Below are 21,245 nucleotides of genomic sequence, written 5' to 3'. Positions count from 1 at the left end.
GATATGTGTAGTGCTCATTGTATCAGGCCACTAAGGGGGCCACAGCCCACATTCTCCTCTGCACAGGGTCAGTGTGTGGCTGACTCCTGTTCAGGCTGCCCACTCTCCTCACCCCATCTCTTGCAGGTCCGCTCCTACATGCGGCAGGTCCTGGAAGGGATCTGCTACCTGCACCAGCACAGTGTCCTGCACCTGGACATCAAAGTGAGTGAGAGTCTTTACAGACTCCTCCTGCCCGGTGCCTCCAGTGAAGGGCTCCTGGTGCACTGGGTGGGAGTGATCCTCTGAGAGGGAACATTCATGCCCTGGGGAAAGCCCCTGCGTCCTGCCAAGCTCCCCTTTGCTCTGCACTGTCCTGTAGCCAGAAAACCTCCTGATGGCAGATTTGAGCAGCGAGCAGATCCGGATCTGTGACTTCGGCAATGCACAGGAGCTGACATCTGAGGAGCCACAGTACTGCAAGTATGGCACCCCTGAGTTCGTGGGCCCTGAGATTGTCAACCAGACCCCTGTCTCCAGCGTCACCGACATCTGGTAAGGGTGGCCCTTGGGTGGTCAGTGGGCTCCCTGCTATGCCAGGAGAGACTGGGCACCCTGGAGGGCTTGTGATGTGCAGTAACTGTGCTCTCCTCTCTGCAGGCCTGTGGGGGTTATCGCATACCTCTGGTAAGTGCCCTGGTGTATCTTCACAGAAGGGACACCCTTTCCACCCCTTCACCAGTTCCAGAGCGGAGGCTGTGACCATGCACATGACTCCTTACAGACTCAGCCTCCTTTCCAGCTGCTCCTACCTCTGCCCTCCCCATGGCACCAGGGCTGAGGTCTGAGGTCCTGTCCTCAGTCTCCCATACTTGCCATGCTGTTTCCCATGCTGTCCCCATGACCCCAGAGATGGGGTCTGGGGTCATGTCCTCAGTTCTCTGTATTTTCCATGCTGTTTTTCATGGCCACATGGCCCAGTGACAGTGTCTCCTCCATGGCAGCTTGACAGGGATCTCCCCCTTCGTGGGGGAGAATGACAAGACAACGCTGATGAACATCCGCAACTACAATGTGGCCTTTGAGGAGAGGATGTTCCAGGGGCTCACCCGGGAAGCCAAGGGCTTTGTCATCAAAGTGCTGGTCAATGACAAGCTGTGAGTACTGCAGGGTCCCCTTCCCCCTCCCCTGCCCCTTCAGCATGAGCTTTGTGCTCAAGGGAGGGTGGGGACCCCCATGCATCAGGGTACCCAAGGGCAAGGCTAGCTGCACAGCTCTGCTGGGATGCACCATGGGCAGCCAGACTCTCCTGCCCTTTTTCCCCTGGCCAAAGCCTGTGATCCTGGGTGTTCTCACCCAATGGTGTCGGTTCACAGGAGACCCAATGCAGAACAGACCCTGGAGCATCCCTGGTTTAAGGTGAGCCTGGGCTAGGAACTAAGAGGCCACGGGATTACCTGAGCCTGCTGCAGGCTCCAAGGGACACTGTTCTTCCCTCACCCCACAGACACTGGCGAAGGGAAAGGTCATCAGCACCGACCACCTCAAGCTCTTCATCTCCCGTCGGAAATGGCAGGTGAAGGCAGGGGCTGGGGAGGCAGGGAGGGGGCAGGTGGGACTGTGTCTTGGGCAGGATGGGGGGATGTGTAATGGCAGGATGATGCCATGCCACGCACCTGAGCCTGACCCAGCCCTCTCTGCTGGCTGCAGCGCTCACAGATCAGCTACAAGTGCAACATGGTGCTGCGGCCGATCCCAGAGCTGCTGGAGGACACGTCCAACCACCTCTCCATTGCCGTGCCCCGGCATCTCAAAGAGTCACCAGCGCTGTCATCCTCCTCAGACTCAGACGACCTGGATGAGCTGCCCTTCATCCCCATGCCACACCAGGTGGAGTTCTCTGGCTCCCGCATGTCCCTCAATGAGATCCCCACAGACGATGAGACCATTGGGACATCCGAGGGGCTGCTGCCGGAGGGGGATGCCTCTGCCATGGAGTGGCAGAGCCAGGGCACAGGGAAGCCTGGGGTGGCCCTAGGGAAGAGGCCAAGGAGTGCTGGGCCACGACGACCATGTGCAGAGGTGGAGGCGCCTGGTTCCTCTGATGAGGAAGCCCCCGAAGCCCAGAAGCGGCCGGAGTATCCTCGCAAAGCCATGAGGAAGGGTTCCAGCCTGGAGTCGCCAGGGAGTGCCCGTCGGGGAGAGCTGAAGAGGGGCAGCTCTGCTGACAGCGCCTTGCTGCTTCAGCAGCTCCCAGGGACTGAGGAGGGGGCTGTGGCAGCCCGGGACCCCCGTGGGGCCCTAGCCAAGGCAGCCTCCATGGAGTTGCCAAGGAGAAAGATGGTCTGGGGGGAGGATGATCATGCCCAGCGCCTGGAGCTGATGCGCCAGCGGCTGCTGCGGGGAAGCTCTGGGGACAGCAAGGTCAGTGGCCTGCGGGGTCCCCTCCTGGAGACCCTGGGGGTCAGCCCTGACAAGAAAGTCTCACGGTCAGCCCGCCTGGAGCCTCCAGCAGTGCCACGGCTGGTGCGGGCAGCCTCCAGCGAAGCCACCTCGCCGCGCCTCCTCCCGGCTGAGTGCCGGCTGCAGAAGAGCAGCTCCTTCAGCCACGGGGATGCCGAGCCTGTCGTCCGGCACCGACGCTCCGGTGCGCCCCTGGAGATCCCAGTGGCCTGCCTGGAGGCACAACGGCTCAAGGAGTCCCCCTCTCTCTCTGCCCTCTCTGATGCTCGGCCCACAGCGCCACCAGACACCCCAAGCACACCAACACCCCCTCCAGCAGAGATCGCTGTTCCCCAGGCCGGCCCTGCAAAGGCCGCCTCAGGGAGGAGGCGCATCCCTGAGGAACATGGCCCACCTGGGGCCAGCAAGGCTGCCACCACCACAGGGAAGAAGCCCACGGACAGGGGACAGGAGGACAAGACACCCACCAAGGCTGTTGGAGCCAGTGGGGAGGGGGCTGCCAGGACAGGAGCTCCCACCCCACCAAAGTCCACAACCCCTGTTCCCCAAACCCACATAAAGTCTTCCTATGCCAAGATGATGCAAGTCATGGGAGGTATTCAAGGCGGGGAGACAGCCACCGAGGAGCCCCCACCAACCACCAACGAGGCCCCACCAACCATCAAGGAGACCCCACCAGCCAGCCCTGCAAAGCCCCCTACACCAGCACCAGCAGCAAGGAGGGAGGTGAAACCCACCGGCTCCTCCAGCTCCTTGGTCATCCAGGACATCGATTCGGAGGAGGTCTTTGAGGCCAAGTTCAAGCGGAGCCGCGAATCATCCCTCACCCGGGGGCTGAAGCGCCTCACCCGCTCCCGCTCCGAGGACCGGCACCTGGCCGGCCCCCCAGCCTCTGACGAGGGCATCTACCGTCCTACACCGGCCGGCGTGCCCCTGGAGCTGCGCAGGGAGCGGCCCACCGGGCTGGCAGCCAAGTCCAAGTCGGTGCAGGACCTGCATGAGGTGGAGAAGGACGGGGGCTTCTTTCGGAGGATGTCCATACTCCTCAAGCGGACCCCGCCGGCTGAGAGGAAGAAGAGCATGGGGGAGGAGGGAGGCACCGAGACCCCCCCACCTGGTGGGCGCCGCTTCTCCTGGAGCATGGCTCTGGCCAGCTCCAGGGAGCGGAGGGACTCAGAGAGCCTCAAGTCAGAGCCGGGGGGTGGTGGGGAGAGCGAGTCACCGGCGGTGGCCGTGCGGAGGAAGATCAGTGCCACCATGGAGCGGGTCTCGGCGCGGCTCCGCAGCGTGTCGGATGAACGGCCGGAGGGCGAGGGCTCCCGGCAGCTCCGTCGCGCCAGCTCCGAGGGTGAGAGCTTGCGGCCGGGGCCTGCCCCTGCCCCCGCGCCTTCCTCCGAGTCCCTGCGCTCCGAGGCCAGCACCGGCTCCGCTGCCTCTGCCAAAGGTGAGCGATGAGGGCGATCCCGCTGGGCTCTCCTGCGGGCAGCCCACGGCCCAGCCGCTGTGGGTACGGCAGGTGTGGCCGCCCTGGCCTGGCCCCGCTCTCACCTGCCCTGGGTGCCCACAGGTGGGGGTGACAGTCAGAAGAGGTCCCGCTGGGAGCGCTGGGGGCTTTCCCGGGGCAAGAAGGAGAAGATGGCCTCACAGCCCAGCATCCCCTCCAGCCTTCTGCGGGAGGAGGGACTCGCCGCCGGCCGGCCACACACACCCAGTGAATCGGGTAGGTGCAGGCCCAGGACGTGATGGCGGGTGTGTATCCCCACCCCAGCCTAACCCCCCACCTCTGCTTTCCAGATTTCCCCCCTATTTTCCACATCAAGCTGAAGGACCAGGTGCTGCTGGAGGGCGAGGCGCTGACCCTCTGCTGCCTTCCTGCTGGCAGCCCAACCCCACGGATCCTCTGGATGAAAGGTGGGGCACTGCCCGCACTGCCTCGGTGGGTGGGCTCTGACAGACACCGTATCATCCCACTCTTCTCCCCCTACAGACAAGAGGTCCCTGCAGCCCGACAGTGGACTGAACGTCATCTCCTGCAAGGACGGACGTCAGATGCTCACCATTGCCAAGGTCTCCAGGAAGGATGCAGGGCTGTACGAGTGTGCAGCTGCCAACATCCTGGGCACAGCCATCAGCTCCTGCACGCTGGCTGTGGCACGTAAGGAGGCTGGGGGTCCTCGGGAGACAGGAAGGGCACAAGTCGGGCACACGGCTGGGGATCAGTTGGTGCAGGCCACTAGAGTACTGCTGTCTTGGGGCGTGCAAGAGACTGGGGCTTTTGAAAGAGGACAGGCTGGTTTTACATGAGTGTTTCCAACATCTCCGAACCCATGTGTTGTTATGCCCTCTCACTGCAGCAGCTCTGCTCTGCCCCTGGCTGGACAGCCAGCCCACCCTGTCTGTACCCTTGCAGGGCTCCCTGGGCGGCCAGGCACCCCGGAGATCCCCCAGAAGTACAAGAACACGGTGCTGGTGCTGTGGAAGCCTGCTGAGAGCAAAGCCCCCTGCACCTACACACTGGAGCGCAGACTGGAAGGTATGTGGGGCTGCCTCCCATCCCCTGGGAGCCACAGCCAGGAATATGGGCTCATGGAGGGAAGGGCACCTAGGACAAAAGTTCCCAATGTCCTCGCTGTCCCCTGTGGCTTGGCCAAATCAAGGGCAGGGGACAGTGGGCTGCCCCTGTCCCTGTTCTGCCCTCCCCTTACCTTAACTTCTGCTTTGGCAGGGGAGCACGAGTGGAAGATTGTCAGCACTGGTATCACTGACTGCTACTTCAATGTGACTGAGCTGCCTCCAGGGAGCACTGCCAAGTTTCGTGTGGCCTGTGTCAACAAGGCTGGGCAGGGACCCTACAGCAACCCCTCAGTAAAGGTGCATCTTGAGGCAGCAGGTGAGCAAGCCCTGTCCCATGGGCGTGGGGTGGCCATGGGGCCGCCTGTGGCCTCTGGGGTGCTTTGGGGATCCTTGAGTCCCATGGCACCTTCCCCCCAGGGCTTTGGGAAATGAGGTGCCACTTACAGCCCACTCCTAGCTTGCCCCCACCTGGCTCACACTTCCCTTTGCCCCCTGTAGATGCCGGAGCTGCCCCAGCCAAGGATGTTGCTGTCCCCATTCCTGAGAAGGTGGCTTCCAGCCGGTCAACCCAGACACCTGAGAAGCACGTGGAGCCTGTGGCTGCAGGGGCCCCTCCCACCACACCGCCACGCAAGCACAAGGGAGTGGTACAGAAGGCAGCCGCAGCAGAACAGGAGGGTGCCCCCACAGGGGTCCTTCCACCTCCTGCCCCCCATGAAGAGGGAGTGCCACCAGATCTTGAGCTTCCACCCAACATCACTGTCTATGTGCCTCCTGAGCTGATGTTCACCCCTCCTCGGATTGCTGCCTCTCCTCATACAGACACCCCCACTCCGGGCTCCCCTGCACCCCCCACGGACACTTCCCCCCCACCCCAGGCTCCGTCTCCTTCCAAGACCCCTGCTGTTTCCCCAGTGTCAACCACGCCCAGCTCAGCCCCCACACCATCTCCCACCCCCAACACCACGCCTTCACGGAAGATGCCTCCCTACATGGTAACCTCCTTCATCTCCATGCCCCCCACGTCACCCCCTGCGCAGGAGCCCACCACCACTCCCCCACCCTCCAAGGAGCCCCCAGCTGCTAGTGGGGTCCCAGGGGCAAAAGACAGCACATCACTGCGGCAGGGTGTCCCCCAGAAGCCATACACCTTCTTGGATGAGAAAGCAAGGTGAGTAGCGGTAGGACAAGATGCTCTGCCAGGGGTGTTCTTGCAGCACCCCACACCAGGGATGCTGAATCCTGCCCTATGCCGCAGAGGCCGTTTCGGGGTGATCCGGCTCTGCAAGGAGAATGCCACAGGGAAGCACTTCATAGCCAAGATTGTGCCCTACGAGGCGGAGCGGAAGCAGAGCGTGCTGCAGGAGTACGAGATCCTCAAGGCGCTGCACCATGAGCGCATCATGGCCCTGCACGAGGCGTACATCACCCCCCGCTACCTGGTGCTCATCTGCGAGAACTGTGCTGGCAAGGAGATCCTCTACAGCATCGTGGACAGGTACAGGGGGGCACAGGGCCACCGGGGACAGTGGCTGGTATGGGGCTACCTGCTGATGGCACCTGCCCCCAGGTTCCGCTACTCGGAGGATGACGTGGTGAGCTACGTACTGCAGCTGCTGCAGGGCCTCGAGTACCTGCACGGCCGCCGCATTGTGCACCTCGACATCAAGCCGGACAACATCATCGTCTCAGGCACAAACGCCCTCAAGATCATCGATTTTGGCAGTGCCCAGACCTACAACCCACTTGTGCTGCGGCAGCTGGGGCGGCGTGCTGGCACCCTGGAGTACATGTGTGAGTGGGTCACCACGGGTGTAGTGGCCTGGGGGACAGGGACAGAACTGGGGCATGCTTATTGCCAAAGGTGTGCATGTATGCCTATGCTCTGGGAGACTTGGGAATGGGGAGGAACCGTGTCCTTGGGGAAGGTGGGAGGCCTTTGGGGTGCTGGGTGTGTCTGTGAATTTCTTTAGCATCGCTGGGGTCAGTGGGAGAGTCTGGGTGCTGTGGGGTGGTTGGGGTATCCTTGGAGGCTGGCTGGGCTCTGTCAGGGTGCTGCAGTGTCGGGAGGGTGTTGGAGGGTGCAGTAGTGGAGTGCTGTGGCTGCTGGGGGTGCTTGGCTGCTATGGGTGTTGGGAATGATGTGGGTGTTGGGGATCCTGGGGATCTGGGACTTCTGTAAGTGCTGGGGATACTGTGGATGCTATGTGTGCTGGGATGCTTGGGCTGGTGTCTCTGCGTATATGACAGACCTGCTCCCCTGCCCACAGCGCCAGAGGTGGTGAAGGGAGACCCGGTGGGCTCTGCAGCAGATGTCTGGGGTGTTGGCGTCCTCACCTACATCATGTAAGACAAAGGGTCAGGGGGATGAGAACCTTGAAGTGTAGTCAGCCCCACCCAGGGCTCGGTGCCACAGAGGACACCAAGCTAACGGAGGGCTGAGAGATGCTGTAATCCAGCAGACCCTTCCCAGCGGGACATGGGGAGATGAAGACACCCTGGGTAGCTGTGGCTTTTCAAGCCAGGGATGGGGGGGAAGTGGGACAGCAAGTACCCTCCCATCGCTGTCCCCCCAGCCCATCACCCCCTCCATCACCACAGGCTCAGCGGACGGTCCCCATTCTTTGAACTGGACCCCATCGAGACGGAGAACCGCATCCTGGCAGGGCGCTTTGATGCCTTCAAGCTGTACCCCAACGTCTCGCAGACTGCTGCCCTCTTCATCCGCAAGGTCCTCACTGTCCACCCCTGGTGAGTCCCCAGCCCAGCCAGGGAGGACTCATGGCACAGGACTGTGCCTGTGACTGAGCCAGCTCCCTGCCACATGGGACTCCTCCAGATGTCCTCAGTGGGAGCCTGGAGTCCATCACTGCTCTTGGAGAGGGCTGGGACCCCCGGGTTTTGCACGGCAAGGGTGGTGGCTGGCTTTGGGGGGGAGCAGCAGAGGGCACCCCTGGCAGTCTCTGATGCAGAGCTGGCTCTGCCCCAGGAGCCGCCCCACGGTGAAGGACTGCTTCGCCAATGCCTGGCTCCAGGACGCCTACCTGATGAAGCTGCGCCGCCAGACCCTGACTTTCACCACCAACCGCCTCAAGGAATTCCTGGTGGATCACCAGAGGCGCCGCGGCGAGGCCGTCACAAAGCACAAGGTCTTACTGCGCTCCTACCAGGGCGGCCAGCCACCAGGGCCACAGTAACTGCTGCCTTGGCCGCGGCCACCAGGGGCCGGGGAGCCAGAGGAACATTCCATGGGCCGCAGTAAGGGGCGGCTGAGGAGGAGCCGGGACGCGCCAGGATGAGTCCATGGACCTCACGTGCTGCTGTCAGGGGTGATGGTGGCCAGCAGCGTCATTTTGGCAGTGCTGATGAAGAGGAGGCGCTGCCGCAGCCAGACCAGCAGTGGGGTCCGGCAGTGGGAGGGTGGTGGGAAGCCTTGCTGCAAGGAACAGAGAATGTGGCAGAGGGTCGGGGGAAGAATGGGATGCAGAGAGAGGGGCAAGGGAAGCCCCGGGTGGGAGGGGAAGAGCTGCCAGTTTGCTGGCCAGCCCTGGCCACATGGGTCCCATCAGCCGTGTGCCTTACACTGCAGCCCGCAGCTGCCCCTGGCCACGGTGTGCCAGTCCTCGTGCTCCCCCTGGTTTGCACACCAGCACCAGAAGACTGAGGTTGCTCCAGCGGTTCCTGCAGAGAGGGGCTTGCTTACAATCCCCTGCCAGCCAGCACAGCCCCAGTCCTTACAGCTGGGAGGGGGGGCTGCCAGCCCCCCACTTTCCGCTCCTCCCAGCCCTGGTCCTGGCAAGTGGGTTTGTGGCTCCAGGACCGATGCCGGTGCCTTCCCTGGGGCTGTCGGCTGCGCCCCATGCCAGGGTGGGGGACTGGCAGGCCCCCCCTCTTTGCAGGGGGGCACCCAGGTGCCATGCACATCACCTGTGTCTGCTCAGGCCCACGCTGCTCGTGCTCTGCCCACCCAGCTCCAGACCTTGCCCTGTACCCCAGTACCAGCCCGCCCGCCTGTCCCAGACCCCTCACCTGACCCCAAGGTGCTTTGCCCTGCCCTGTGCCCCCTCCTCAGCCCTCCCTGGCCGGTGGCATGATGTGGGGTGCCCTGAGCAGGGGCACAGGAACAGCGGCTGGGCACTCACCTTCCTCATGCTGCTGTAGTGATAGGGCTTTATTTATTGATTTTGGGGAGAAGGCGTCTGCTCATTCCAGTCCCCATTCCTGTCCCCTCCTCTCTGCCGGGCTCTGGAGTTGCCAATGTCCCCATGGTTTGGAGCAAGCAACATGCCAGAGCAGCAATAAAGACTCTGAGCAGCCCCTCCAGTTTCAGTGCCTTCCTGGGAGGGAATGAGTGTGAAGTGCAGGCCCTGGTATCTCGGGAGGGTCTGTGCCCCAAAACCTAAGGACCTGAGTCCAGAAAGGATTCCATTGAGGCTGGGCTTCCATGTTGGAAACCTGGTGAAAAAGAGAAGCTGTGAAGCACTGGGGCGAGCGCAACGGGGCTGATTCACATGGCCCTCACGTCATGGAGTGAAAATACGGAGTGCCAAAGGGCCCGATGGTGGCTGGGACAGCGGGACAGCAGGGCAGGGCTGCTGCTGCGAGCACGGCAGGTGCCGCTGAGGGACCTGATGCCTGGCTATAAATATCCGCTACCCATAAGAGGCCGTGCCGTGCCGTGCCGGCAGGGACCGCTCCGGTTACAGCCCGCTGCCCCCCCAGCCCCTCGGTGCCGTGCCGGCCGCGGCGGGCAGGGGCACACGCGTACCGCCCGGTGCCTGCGGGCAGTCACACGCTCCCGACTCACACACACGTGGCTGCAGACCTGTGTCTGCCGCACGCCTGTGTCCAAGGGCGTGTCAGAGCCCGTGGTGTCCCCGGAGGGCGGGCCGAAGCGCCGGGGCACACACAGAGCCACAGCACCTGCCCTGCACGCTCACGCTGCCCTGCACAGCCGCACACGGCCACAGCTGCTGCCCGCACACCCGAATGGACCATGGCCCCCCGGCACTGACCATGGCCCCCCACACTGACCATGGCACCCCCGCACTGACCATGGCCCCTCACACTGACCACCGCCCCCACACTGACCATGGCCCCGCACTGACCATGGCCCCCCACACTGACCATGGCACCCCCGCACTGACCATGGCCCCTCACACTGACCACCGCCCCCACACTGACCATGGCCCCCGCACTGACCATGGCCCCCCACACTGACCATGGCACCCCCGCACTGACCATGGCCGCCCCCGCTCGGCACAGCCGCCCCGCAGGCCCCGGTGCCTCACAGCGAGCGCGGCCGCCCCCTGGCGGCGGGCGGGCGGCGGCGCAGGGCCCGGCGCGGCGCTGACGTGTCCCAGCCACGTGCGCGGAAGTGGCGGCGGGGCCGAGCCGGGCCGGGTTGCGGGGCTCGGTGGCGGAGCTGGGGCTCGGTGCGGAACCGCCGGAGCGGAGCCGAGCTGCGATGCCGCTCAAGGCCGTCATCCTCATCGGGGGCCCGCAGAAGGGTAAGTGCGCCGGGCCCGCGGCGTGTCCCGCCGGCACAGTGCCCGGCCGACCCCGCTGTGCTCCGCAGGGACCCGGTTCCGGCCGCTGTCCTTCGAGGTGCCCAAGCCGCTGTTCCCCGTGGCCGGAGTGCCCATGGTGCAGCACCACATCGAGGCCTGCGCCAAGGTACGGAACCCGGGGGCTGGGACTGTAGAGCCAAGGGAGAAGTGCCATTCCTTTCCTTTCTGATCCCTTCCTCCGTCCTTTCCCAGGTGCCCGGCATGAAGGAGATCCTGCTGATGGGCTTCTACCAGCCCAACGAGGCCCTCAGCCGCTTTCTCGTATCGGCGCAGCAGGAGTTCAAGGTTCCCATCAGGTGGGCAGGAGCTCTCTCACCCCTGGGGCACCCACGGCGGCACAGCCTGGCTCAGCCCTCACCTGCCTGCCCCAGCCTGGCAGCCCCCAGTCAGCGCTCTGGCATTGGCCAGGTGGGCTCTGTCCCACCGTGGATGGGCACAGCCTGACTCCCCCATTAGTTCCACCACCTTTGCCTTGGCCCCTGCCCTGGATGGTTCCTGCTCCAGAGATGCCTCTCTAGCACAGCTCTAAGCTGCCACAGCCTCCTTATGTGCAACGCCTGCATGAAACCCATCACTGGATGGCAGGATTATGTCTCTCCAATCCTTCCTTCCCAGCCCTGCTGCTGGTTGGTGCCACTAGACGCCTGCTTCCCTAAGCCCTCCCTTTTTCCTGCTTGGCTTGTAGGTATCTGCAGGAGTACGCAGCCCTGGGCACGGGTGGTGGCATCTATCACTTCAGAGACCAGATCCTGTCAGGTGGTGCTGAGGCCTTCTTTGTCCTCAACGCAGACGTGTGCTCAGAGTTCCCCTTACAGGAGATGCTGGAGTTTCGGCAGCAGCATGGGGACATGCACAGCTTTGTCATTCTGGGTACCACAGTGAGTGGCAGTGCTGGGGAGCAGAAGAGCTGCAGTGCTCTGCCGTGGGCTTAGAAGCCAGCAGCTCCTGTGGTGGGTGGGTCCCAGAGGTCTGGGTTTCATCTGCTCTGCCTCCCTGTGCCTCCTGCTCCATCCACCACTGCTAACACTGTCCTTGTTTCCTAGGCCAACAGGACACAGGCACTGAATTATGGCTGTATTGTGGCAAATGCAAGCACACAGGAGGTACTGGAGGGCCTTGGGGAGTGGAGCTCAGTGTGGGTGGCAGGTGCTGTGTCACCTGCGTGGGTCTGTGGTGCCTCAGAGGGTGTGGTGCCGGATGGAGGGGCTGCACCCTGGGATTTATGTCTCTTCCCTCACCTCCAGGTTCAGCACTATGTGGAGAAGCCCAGCACGTTTGTCAGTGAGATTATTAACTGTGGCATCTACCTCTTCACACCTGCAATCTTCCAGCACATTGGTGAAGTCTTCCAGAGGAACCAACAGGAGCTAGCACTGTGAGTGCCTCGGCCTGCTCTGTGTCCCTCCCACCCCCCTGCTTCCTGGGGCTGCAGCAGCACGCTCATCCTCCATACTTTCTCTATCTTTTCTCCTCCTCTGCCATCACTCACTTGTTTCCTGGTCCTGCACCAGCTGTCCTTACCTTGGGTAAGTCTCCCTCTGTGTCTGCACTCGCTGCTCTCTGGGCTGGATTGATCGTAGTGGTAATGCACGCTTTCCCTCCCTTCTCCAGGCTGCTGTTTCCTCTGCTCTGCTCCTGGTCAGCTTGAGACTTTCCCTCTCCCTTCGTCTCTTCCCACCCCATTCTCATTCAGCTCTAGACTAGAGGCTGCGCAAGCCTTTCACCTGGGAATGCTCTCCTCCCCTCTCCAGCTCTTTGCACCAGCCAGCCTGTCACCTCACCCCTCTGCCACCACCCAAGTTAAAATCCAGCTGTGCAGGCTCTGGACTGGGGACAGGATCATACACCCACCTGGACTAGGTGGGGCTCTTGCACCATCAGCTTCTGGCTCAGAGCTTATTTTGGCTGTCCCTCTGCTGCTCTGGGGCTCAGTGGGGCTGTCCCAACCCAGCCTGGCAGCCGGCCCTCTCCCCACTTTCAGGAAGAAGCACATGGCTAGGTGGGAATCTGGGATTGTCAGAGTCCCTGAATTTGGGAAGGGTAGGTCTGCTGGGGTCCTTGGGTGAGGCCATGGCTGGGGTGAGTGTCTAACAGGGCTCTTGCTTCCAGAGAGGAAAATTCCAATGGCTGGCAGCGTGCAGAAGTGATCCGACTAGAGCAGGACGTTTTCACCGCCCTGGCTGGGAGTGGCAAACTCTATGTCTACAAAACTGATGGCTTCTGGAGCCAGATCAAGTCAGCTGGGTAAGTGCTGGAGCTGCTGTAGCAGGAGCATTGAGTGATCTGTACCAGGGCTGGGAGTGCAGGGTGCTCAGGCAGAGCCGTGGGGGCGGGTGGGTGGCGCTGATTTTGGATCCTCCTCTGCCCTGGTAGCACCAGAGTGACAATAACAATCTTCTGCTTTTCCTCCTCCAGCTCTGCTATCTATGCCAGCCGCCTTTACCTGAACCAGTACAGCAAAAGCCACCCAGAGAGACTGGCCCAGAACAAACCTGGAGGCCCTGTCATCCGAGGTACCATTCTGACACACTAATGCTTTTGGGGCTGCCTGGGGAGGCAGTGGGACCCACCAGTTGGACCTCTCTTTATCTGAGAGGCAGGGGCTCCTGTGGGCTGCCTCCCCTGAATCCACTGCCTTGTGTTGCAGGGAACGTGTACATCCACCCGACAGCCTCCATTGACAGCACTGCAGTGGTGAGTGCTGGCTGGGGGGACCCTGGGGCTGGGACAGGCTCAGGGGTGCCAAGGGCATCACTGTGCTTGTCCTCATCACCTGCCTCTGTCCTCACAGCTGGGCCCCAACGTCTCCATAGGGGAGGGTGTGACGGTGGGCGCCGGCGTGCGCGTGCGAGAGTCCATCGTCCTGCACGGCGCCTCGCTCCACGTAAGTGGGTTTGCCTGAGGGAGTCGGTGCTGACCCCCACCCCGTGCAGGGAGCCAGCAGCACCCTGCATTCCTCTCTCCTTCACCCCAGGACCACACCTGTGTCCTGAATACCATTGTGGGCTGGGACAGCACGATTGGGCGCTGGGCGCGGGTGGAGGGGACGCCCAGCGACCCCAACCCCAACGATCCCTATGCCAAGATCGACAGCGAGACCCTGTTCCGGGACGGGCGCCTCACGCCGTCCATCACAATCCTGGGTATGTTGCTGCTGTGTGGAATCACCCTGGGCCTGCTCACCGAGGCAGCTGCTCCCCTCCAGCTAAAGCCTTTGCCTTCCCCTCCCAGGCTGCAGTGTCACCATCCCGGCTGAGGTCGTTATTCTCAACTCCATTGTCCTTCCTCACAAGGAGCTGAGCCGAAGCTACAAAAACCAGATTATCCTGTGAGTCATGGGCAGCACCAGCCCCCTGCTCCCTGCTGTGCCCCACAACAAGAGCCTGCACTGAGGCCTCACATCCTGGGAGGTTCTCAGCACCCCAAGAGGGGTAGGTGCAGGCCAGGAGCCCTGCAAGTGCCTGACTGCTCCAGACAGACATTAAAGCTGATGAGCATCAGCCTTGCATGCTGCTTCTCTTGCAGCCCAGGGACCAGTCCTGGGCCAGGGTGAAGGCTTTGGGGACAGTACATTGCCCTGGTACAAGCCTGCGTGTGTATGCAGGGAGCACTTGCTGCCTGCAGTGTCTTGGGTCCAACTTTGTGTGTTTCTCCACCAAAGGGCACTACCAGCACCACCTTGCCACTCCTCACCAGGCTATCCCTGCACTATTTGCTGTCTGCAACTCCCTGGAAGGTCTTGGCCCATCTCTAAGACCTGGGAGCTTTGAATGTGCCTGTCATGTGTAGGCAGCTCACCCCACAGGAACAGATTGAGGCTCACGATTTCAGCACGATTGCAACAGCCTGAGCTGGGCTCCTGCCTGTTGCTGGGAAAACAGCAGTGCCAGGCTGTCCTAAGGGCACTGGCACACACACATGAGGGCTGGGTTGGACTGGGGGCCTGCTGGCCCTGGGGGGAGCTGCAAGAACACCCCTTCCCCCAGTACCACCTCTGCCCCCTGGGCTCAGTGCGTGCCAGGAGAGCTGCCAGCCCTACCAAGCCTGCTCTTGTCAGGCTGAGACCTGTGCCTGCTGCCTAGGCAGGGCTCAGAGTGAGGGCAGCAAGCCCCTGCTACCCTGGTGGGCCAACAGCCTCCTTCACACCAGCATGGCTGGAGCTTGGGGGGCCTCACTGCATATCTCCCCTTGTTACCAGCCACATCTTCTGGGCACCAGAGCAATCAACTTACATCTGTGCAAGTGGCACAGATTTAGCACTCACCTTGCCTCAAAAACCTGATTTTATGGAAGGCAGTTTCCTCCTGAGCCTGGCATAGATTGTCTACAGTAACCAATGCTGCCCTTTGTCCTTTTACCTGCCTGGTTTTGAACTCTGTGCTAAAGGCCTGCACTCCACCAAGGGCCCCATCATCATGCCTCTCATTTTCTGCAAGGCACTGTATTAGGTATTCTCCATCCATCCAGTACCATCCCAGTTTGATGGATTTGGAGTAAATCCTTGCTCCTAGCCCTGTGCCTTCCTGTGCCAGTGCTCCTGTGGTCCTGGGCAGGGATTAGCTGTTCCCTTTGCTTTAAGCACATTAAACTCCTTCAGTTTTGCCTCTGCCTTGGATGTGTTAATTTCCTTGCCCTCTGGTGTACACTGCTGCACTGGAGAAAACTGAGCCAAAGTACTTGCTTTCAGGATTGCATATGAATTTTCTCTCATGTGCCCCATCTGGTCTGGCTTCTAGTAGGGACAAAGGTTTATTGGCTGCTTGATGTGGCACAGGGGCATTTCTTATCCCTGTTGTGTAATGCCTCTTTTCCCTAAACTCCCTCTGCCTGATTGCCCCTTCTGCAGAGTTATCTGGGGGACAAGCCCTGCCTGGGACATCGCTCTGTTCCAGCATGATCCTGCTTCCCCCTCTTGGAGGGAAGGAGCTGTGCAGCCCAGCCCTGCTTGGGCTTTGTGCAGCTCTAGCACTGCCTGAGCTGGAGGGGAGGAAGGAGTTAAAGAGGCCTCCACCGAGGTGCCAGGAAGTCTGGAAACACTTTAAGGTTGTCCTGCCCTGAGCGGCAACAGCTCCAATTACTTGAGGCCAACATCTGGGCTCAAAGAGGGGCCTCCCACATCCAGGGCTCCAGAGCAGGAGAATAAGGCTTCAGCAGGGTGGGAGGGGGCTCTGCCTGCCCTCCCAAAGCACGGGTTCTGTGGAGCATTGCTCAGCTCTTGTCTGCTGCACAGCCAGGCTCCAGTGAGCCCAACCCTGCAGCAGCAGGGCCGGACAGACAGCAGCCACAGTCAGGTGTGTTTTGCTGCAAACATTTAATACAAACCTGATTCAAAGTACAAGCACTAGTGTAGTGTCCCTGCCACCACAGCTGGACAGAGCCAGCTCTGCTCCCCAGTCCCCAGGGAAGCAGAGCATTGAGCCGGCACTGTCACCCCACAGGCAGCTGCCTGGTCCTGCAGCGTTTGCTCCTCCTGCAGTGCCAGCTCCGTGGCCCGAGGGAGCCACTGCTGCAGGCTACACAAGAGAAGGGAAGAACCGGCCCACCTTCCTCGGGGTCGGCCCCTGCCTGCGTGGGGAGAGATGAGTCAGGGGTACAAAGCGAGCTCCCCGGGGCCCCACCCACGCCCGACAGCACTCACGGGGGCCGGCTGGCCTTGCCCACGCAGCTCCTCAGGGTGCTGGGGAGGCAGCAGGTGCCAGCTGGGCTCAGCTGGTCCGACTTGCGCTCCGGAGAGCCAACGGGCTGGAAGAAGGGTCCTGCAGGACAGATTGGGGACAGCTATCTCACCCCAGCCAGACAACCAAGACCTTTCAAGGAAGCCGAAGGCCACGATGGGTGGGGGCTGGGGCTCCTGTGCTCACCACGTTCACCTCCCAGGACTGCCACTGGCACCAGGTTCTCCTGCTCTGTCTCCACAAAGCCTCTCCAGAAGCTGGGTGGCAGTGAAAGGAGTCGAGCCACCACCTGGGCAGAGAGAGGTGTAGGATGGGGACACTGGCAGTGCCCAGGGTGCACCCCACACCTCAGGGGCCCCTCACCTTGCACTGCCGAGGTGTGTCCTCCATGATGGCGAGTGGTGTGGGGTTGGCTGAGCTGTATCCCACCAGTGTAGGGCCAAACACACGGGACAGGTTGAGCACATCCATCTTGCAGTCAGGGCTGTGTGACACCCTACAAGGGGGAACAGAGGGTGTGTGCATGCTGCCCAGCCCAGGGGCTCCTCATCCGCAGCTTCCCTGCTCTAAGGCACAAAGTCTGGGTGAGGGGCAGAGAGATGGGGAGATGGGGACAGACCTGTGCCGGGATGAGCCACTCACCTGAGCAGGTGCAGCATGAGGAAGGCCAGGGTATCCCTGTTGGGTGGGGGCAGCTTGCTCACCACATGGCGCAGGGCTGTGTCACTGGCAGCATCATCGGGGATGTCTGTGGTGGTGCCAGGGAGCGGGGTCAGGGGAGAAGCAGTCTCTTCCCCCTCCCTCACCTTGGGACCCCTGCTCACCAGCAGCCTTCAGGAAGGCAGGGCGGAGGCTGAAGGTGACCAGCGGTTCCTTGAGTCCCCGCAGAAAGTCCTTGAGCACCCCGCACACCACGTGGATGTCAGTCACAGTGCTGAGGGCAGGCAGCGCTCCCCCGGCCCGCAGCAGCTTCTGCTTCCACTCCCGCACCAGCTGCTCGGCGCCTGGCACCCGGTACAGCCCTGTCTGGGGCACAGGGAGAAGGGCTCAGCCCCTGGGAACCACAGCACTGCCACCTTCACCATCCTGGCCCCTACCTCTGTCAAGCCTCGTTTCTCCACCTCGGTCACACACTGCACCACCAGCGTGGGCACCAGGGGCAGCGTGGAGGGCGCGAAGTCAGCCAGCACACCCTGGGGAGAACAATGCCAACCTGCGCTGTGCCCACCAGCCAGCCCTGCAGCCACGGTGGGCAGAGGCTCAGCTTCCTAGGGCCAGTAGCCCTGAAGCCTCATGAGGATGTGGAGAGGCCCCCAAGCACCGGTGTGCCCCCTCACCTCCTGGGGCCAGGTGTGGTGCTGAGGCCTGGGCGTGCAGAGGCTGGGGCACTGCTCCCGACACTTGGTGTGCAGCAGCAGCTGGCACTGGCAGCACTTGATGGCAGTCTTCCCAAAGCGGATGCGGGAACCACAGACACCACACGGCTCAGGGCGGATCACCTGGAGAGGGGGAACAGGATCACGGGCTCCCCTTCTTGCAGATACCCAGTAACACTCCTTTAACTTCCCCCAGCCAGGTCCCGCTGTCTCCATCCATTCCCCTGGCAGGTGGAGCTAAGGGGTTGGGGAATGTAGGACAGCTTTGCCCTCCCATCCCATAACTGTCCCCCCTGCCCACCTCCCCAGAGGAGAGAGAGGCTGAGTCACGCACCGTTTTGGAGGTGAACTTGTGCTGGACTGCTGGGAGACTCCGTGGGGGTGAGGGGAAGGGGGCTGGTGCTGGCTGTCCCACTGAGCTGCCCTCAGTGTGGCTTTCCTGCCCCGCAGCACGGGAACCCGGATCTTCACTGGTGCCCCAAACTGTGGTCAGCTCTGCAGAGGGAGGAGGCTGTGGGGGGACACCTGAAAGGCAAGCCACTCCATCTACCAGCTAGGATGTGAGGAGGCTTCCCACCTCCCAGGGAGTCTCTGCATGAGACAGTGGCATCTGGCATGTCCAGAGGGCCCCAGTACCTCCGCGGTGGGGACAAGCATCCCCAACAGATCCCCTCCCTCCTCTGTGACAGCAGCACCTTGAGGCTGGTCCCATACCACCCATCAAACCCCTCCTCAGCCCTTCCTGTGACCTGCATGTGCAGAGACACGATGTCCCTGGCGAGAGCGGCGTTGAGGCACCAGAACAGCAGGCAGGAGGTTGTCAGCAGGGCCTGGGACCTCAGCAGGAGGGGGCATAGAGGGGACACTCATCTGCCAAAATGAGACACCAATAAGACATGTGACTGCAGCCCCACAGTTCTCCAACATCTCCCACATGATCACTGGTCCACCTGATCCCCATCCCTGTGCTCCTGCACAGCCAGGGATGCTGCCACCATGGGAACAGGGGGATGCAGGCTTTGGGGCAGTGGTCCAGCACAGCCAGGGATGCTGTCCCCACTGGGACCAAGGTGATACAGGCTGAAGGACACAGGCACCCAGAGGAGACAGATGAGCACTGTCCCCACAGCATCCACAGGGCTGAGGGCTGCAGCATTGCCTTCTAGCACAGGGCCCTGCCCTGCACCCCATCCCTGCCCAGGGCACGCTGGGGTCTCTACTCACGGCATTATGGGGTACCACAGAAGAACGGTGCCGCTTTGCCATCACCACAGGGCCAACCTGAGGGGCCAGGGACACACGCTGGAAACAGAAGACAGTGTGAAGAGCAGGCAGAGATGCTCCCCTCCCTGACATACTCCCCAGAGTACCCAAGCCAAGTGGCCTCAGCCCAGCAAGAAGTCCCAGTCTCAGCTACTCCCCAAGCACTGCCTGCCCCACACCAGGCATGGTGGGGACTGAGGCTTCCCCACCAGGTGAGAGCCAGCCCTGGGGCTGGGGGAAGCCAGGTCAGGCCTGCAATGCAGAGGTGTGAGCAGAGCGGGGTGCGGGATGCCCGCACATGGTGATGAATTATTGAGGAGCCCAGCTGGGCGACGGTGGAGCGTAATGGAGTTTCTATTGATCGTGGGAGGTTTGCCGAGAGACGATGCTCCCAGCACAGCATCAATAAATTAAATTCCCTGCCAGGCTCCTTGCAGCCTCCTGTACCGGGATGGAGAAGTATCTGGGTGTCCTCACCTTGCATGGCACAGGGCCAGCACCCCAGCCTGGGATGCACACTGAGGGACCCAAAGGGCACATTGAGGGAGCGTCATCAGAGCTGGGGGATCATCACTCACACAGAGGCACAGACACCACCTCAACACCAGCCCCCAAAGCTGCCACATTCCAGCATCTCTTCATACCTGCCTGTCCGGAGCTTTGCGCTTCAGGGTCCGCACCAGTGTCACATCAACATCCTGAAAGGCAGCAGGGAGTCTGGGGCTGCATCAGGCCAGGGGCATCCCCAGCATTCATCTCCAGCTCTGATAGCAGCCCACCCCCTAACCATGGATATACAAAGGAGCTGTGCCACTGCAGAAGTGGGGCAAAAGGACCCCCTCGCTATTGGGGTAAGCCCTGAGACTGACAGCCAAACACTTCTTACCACATCATCCTCAGTGCGGTCATAGCTGATATCTGAGTGGGACAGGAGGGACTGGCATGACTCGTCCACTGCTGATGACCTGCAGAGTGAGTTCAGCTGGAGCAATTCCCCACTCAGCCAATTCCCCCCTCACTCCTGAGAGCCCACAGCTGATGCCTCTGCCGAGCCCAGGCCCCTCCTTGCCCAGCCAGCCCCTCAAGCCCAGCAGGGATAGGGGGAGAAGGGCACAGCCGACCCCAGGGCTGCCCGAGGGCTTGGGGTGAGGACCTGCTCACCTCCTGCCGGGTGCCAAGGCTGCCCCAAGGCGCCGGCCAGCCAGGGCGCTGAGAACAGAGCACTGCTCCCTGCTCAGTGCCTCGCTGCCCCATGGCTCCCGCATCAGCAACTCGAGGACCAGCTGAAGTTTTCGCTCCTGCAAGTGAAACGGGGTTGAGCAGGCTGAGGGCCCCGCAGCCAGCCCCACAGGGTTCCCCTGCGGCCAGCCCCCGACCTGCTTCTCCAGCTCAGCCTCTGCCCGGTGCCGCTTCTTCATCTCCACCTCCACCTGGTTTCGGGCGTGCTTGAGCTTCACCTCCAGCGCTGCCCGCTCGGCCTCCACACGGGCCAGCTGCTCGCGGGCACGGCGCCCGTCCTGCTCCAGCCGGCAGCATCTCTGGCGCGTCGCCTCAAAGCACCGAGCGATCCGGATGCAGTCTGGGCACAACAGCGGCGGGCGGTCACTCGGGACGGGGGGCCAGCCCGCAACTCCCCCAGACCACGCCGGCGGCAGAGACGAGGGTGCCGGTGTGCTTCGGGCCGAAGGGTTACACACACCCACCTTCCTCCACGCTGCCGCCGAGCTCCAGGAGCTGCAGCCCGCGCTCCAGCCGGGCCAGGAGCCGCCCGCAACGCTGCCGCAGCATCCCGCCGCCCGGGCCGGGACGGGATGGGGGCCCCGCAGCCAGGCACCCCCTTTGCACGTCTCCAGCCGCAGCTCCTGCCCCACGCTTTCCGCCGGGATACCCCGTGGGGCCTCGGGACGGCGAGGGGCCCTCCCGGCCGGCCTATGTGGGCCGGGGGCCGGGGTGGAGCCCGTCCCGGCCCCGCCTCCGCCTCCCGCCGCCACCGGGCTCCCACCCTCCGGCCCGGCGGCTGCTGGCGCGGGGCAGCATTCCCGGGATCCCAGGGCGAGGGATGCCCCGGGGTGCGGGGGCAGCGCTGGCTGCAGGGCTGCGGGGCAGGGTGAGGGTTGCCTTTGGGGGCGGGGGATGCCCAGGCTCTGGGTGTACCTGATGAGAGCACTTAAGGGGTGCAGGGGCAATGGGTGCGGGGTGCTCGGGGCATGCAGGGGCATCGGGAGGACCAGCGGGCGTGGAAGGCGCTGGGGTTACAGCGATGCTGGAGGGAGCACCGCTTTGCCACGCCCGCATCCCGGGACCGGCGAGGGAATGCCGGAGGAGCCGATGTCCTTGTCCGCTGT

At 62.5% G+C, this 21,245-nt stretch overlaps 3 protein-coding genes across 8 annotated transcripts in view; 2 read left to right on the top strand and 1 right to left on the bottom strand.

The window, feature by feature from the left end:
• SPEG (striated muscle enriched protein kinase) overlaps positions 1–9,465 on the top strand; it is a 32,424-nt gene extending 22,959 nt beyond the window's left edge. For all 5 annotated transcript variants that reach the window (XM_054278103.1, XM_054278102.1, XM_054278104.1 and 2 more), the window contains 18 exons: positions 127–204; positions 362–534; positions 640–666; positions 984–1,136; positions 1,356–1,398; positions 1,487–1,555; positions 1,690–3,886; positions 4,010–4,162; positions 4,237–4,353; positions 4,430–4,597; positions 4,853–4,975; positions 5,168–5,332; positions 5,515–6,187; positions 6,275–6,514; positions 6,587–6,810; positions 7,287–7,362; positions 7,618–7,767; positions 8,006–9,465. In XM_054278103.1, the coding sequence (XP_054134078.1) occupies positions 127–204; positions 362–534; positions 640–666; positions 984–1,136; positions 1,356–1,398; positions 1,487–1,555; positions 1,690–3,886; positions 4,010–4,162; positions 4,237–4,353; positions 4,430–4,597; positions 4,853–4,975; positions 5,168–5,332; positions 5,515–6,187; positions 6,275–6,514; positions 6,587–6,810; positions 7,287–7,362; positions 7,618–7,767; positions 8,006–8,213 (5,037 nt within the window). In that variant the 3' untranslated portion in view covers positions 8,214–9,465. The remainder of the gene's footprint in view (positions 1–126; positions 205–361; positions 535–639; positions 667–983; positions 1,137–1,355; positions 1,399–1,486; positions 1,556–1,689; positions 3,887–4,009; positions 4,163–4,236; positions 4,354–4,429; positions 4,598–4,852; positions 4,976–5,167; positions 5,333–5,514; positions 6,188–6,274; positions 6,515–6,586; positions 6,811–7,286; positions 7,363–7,617; positions 7,768–8,005) is intronic.
• Positions 9,466–10,415: 950 nt separating this feature from the next.
• On the top strand, positions 10,416–15,195 carry GMPPA (GDP-mannose pyrophosphorylase A). 2 transcript variants are annotated; one of them, XM_054277913.1, is made up of 13 exons: positions 10,416–10,526; positions 10,595–10,692; positions 10,779–10,882; positions 11,272–11,464; positions 11,630–11,689; positions 11,831–11,961; positions 12,098–12,112; positions 12,696–12,830; positions 13,002–13,099; positions 13,234–13,280; positions 13,378–13,470; positions 13,561–13,729; positions 13,818–15,195. In XM_054277913.1, exons 1-13 carry the CDS (start codon positions 10,484–10,486, stop codon positions 13,916–13,918), a joined length of 1,287 nt encoding a protein of 428 aa, XP_054133888.1. In that variant the 5' UTR covers positions 10,416–10,483; the 3' UTR covers positions 13,919–15,195. The 2 variants fall into 2 exon arrangements, with proteins under 2 accessions (XP_054133888.1, XP_054133889.1); XM_054277914.1 differs by lacking the exon at positions 12,098–12,112.
• Positions 15,196–16,220: 1,025 nt separating this feature from the next.
• On the bottom strand, positions 16,221–20,688 carry LOC128938249 (rac GTPase-activating protein 1-like). Its single transcript, XM_054278394.1, has 15 exons — positions 20,604–20,688; positions 20,277–20,479; positions 20,062–20,198; positions 19,787–19,865; positions 19,545–19,598; positions 18,862–18,939; positions 18,387–18,507; positions 17,972–18,132; positions 17,599–17,760; positions 17,359–17,454; positions 17,086–17,287; positions 16,904–17,009; positions 16,625–16,757; positions 16,448–16,550; positions 16,221–16,342 (listed from the first exon to the last, which is right to left on the bottom strand). Exons 1-15 carry the CDS (start codon positions 20,686–20,688, stop codon positions 16,221–16,223), a joined length of 1,842 nt encoding a protein of 613 aa, XP_054134369.1.
• Between the last annotated feature and the right edge of the window lie 557 nt (positions 20,689–21,245).

This window comes from Melozone crissalis, unplaced genomic scaffold, assembly GCF_028551555.1.
Source record: "Melozone crissalis strain CALT ecotype California unplaced genomic scaffold, PUWL_Pcris_2 ptg000023l_1, whole genome shotgun sequence".
In the NCBI taxonomy this organism is placed as follows: domain Eukaryota; kingdom Metazoa; phylum Chordata; class Aves; order Passeriformes; family Passerellidae; genus Melozone; species Melozone crissalis.
This window is presented reverse-complemented; position numbering and strand designations above follow the sequence as displayed.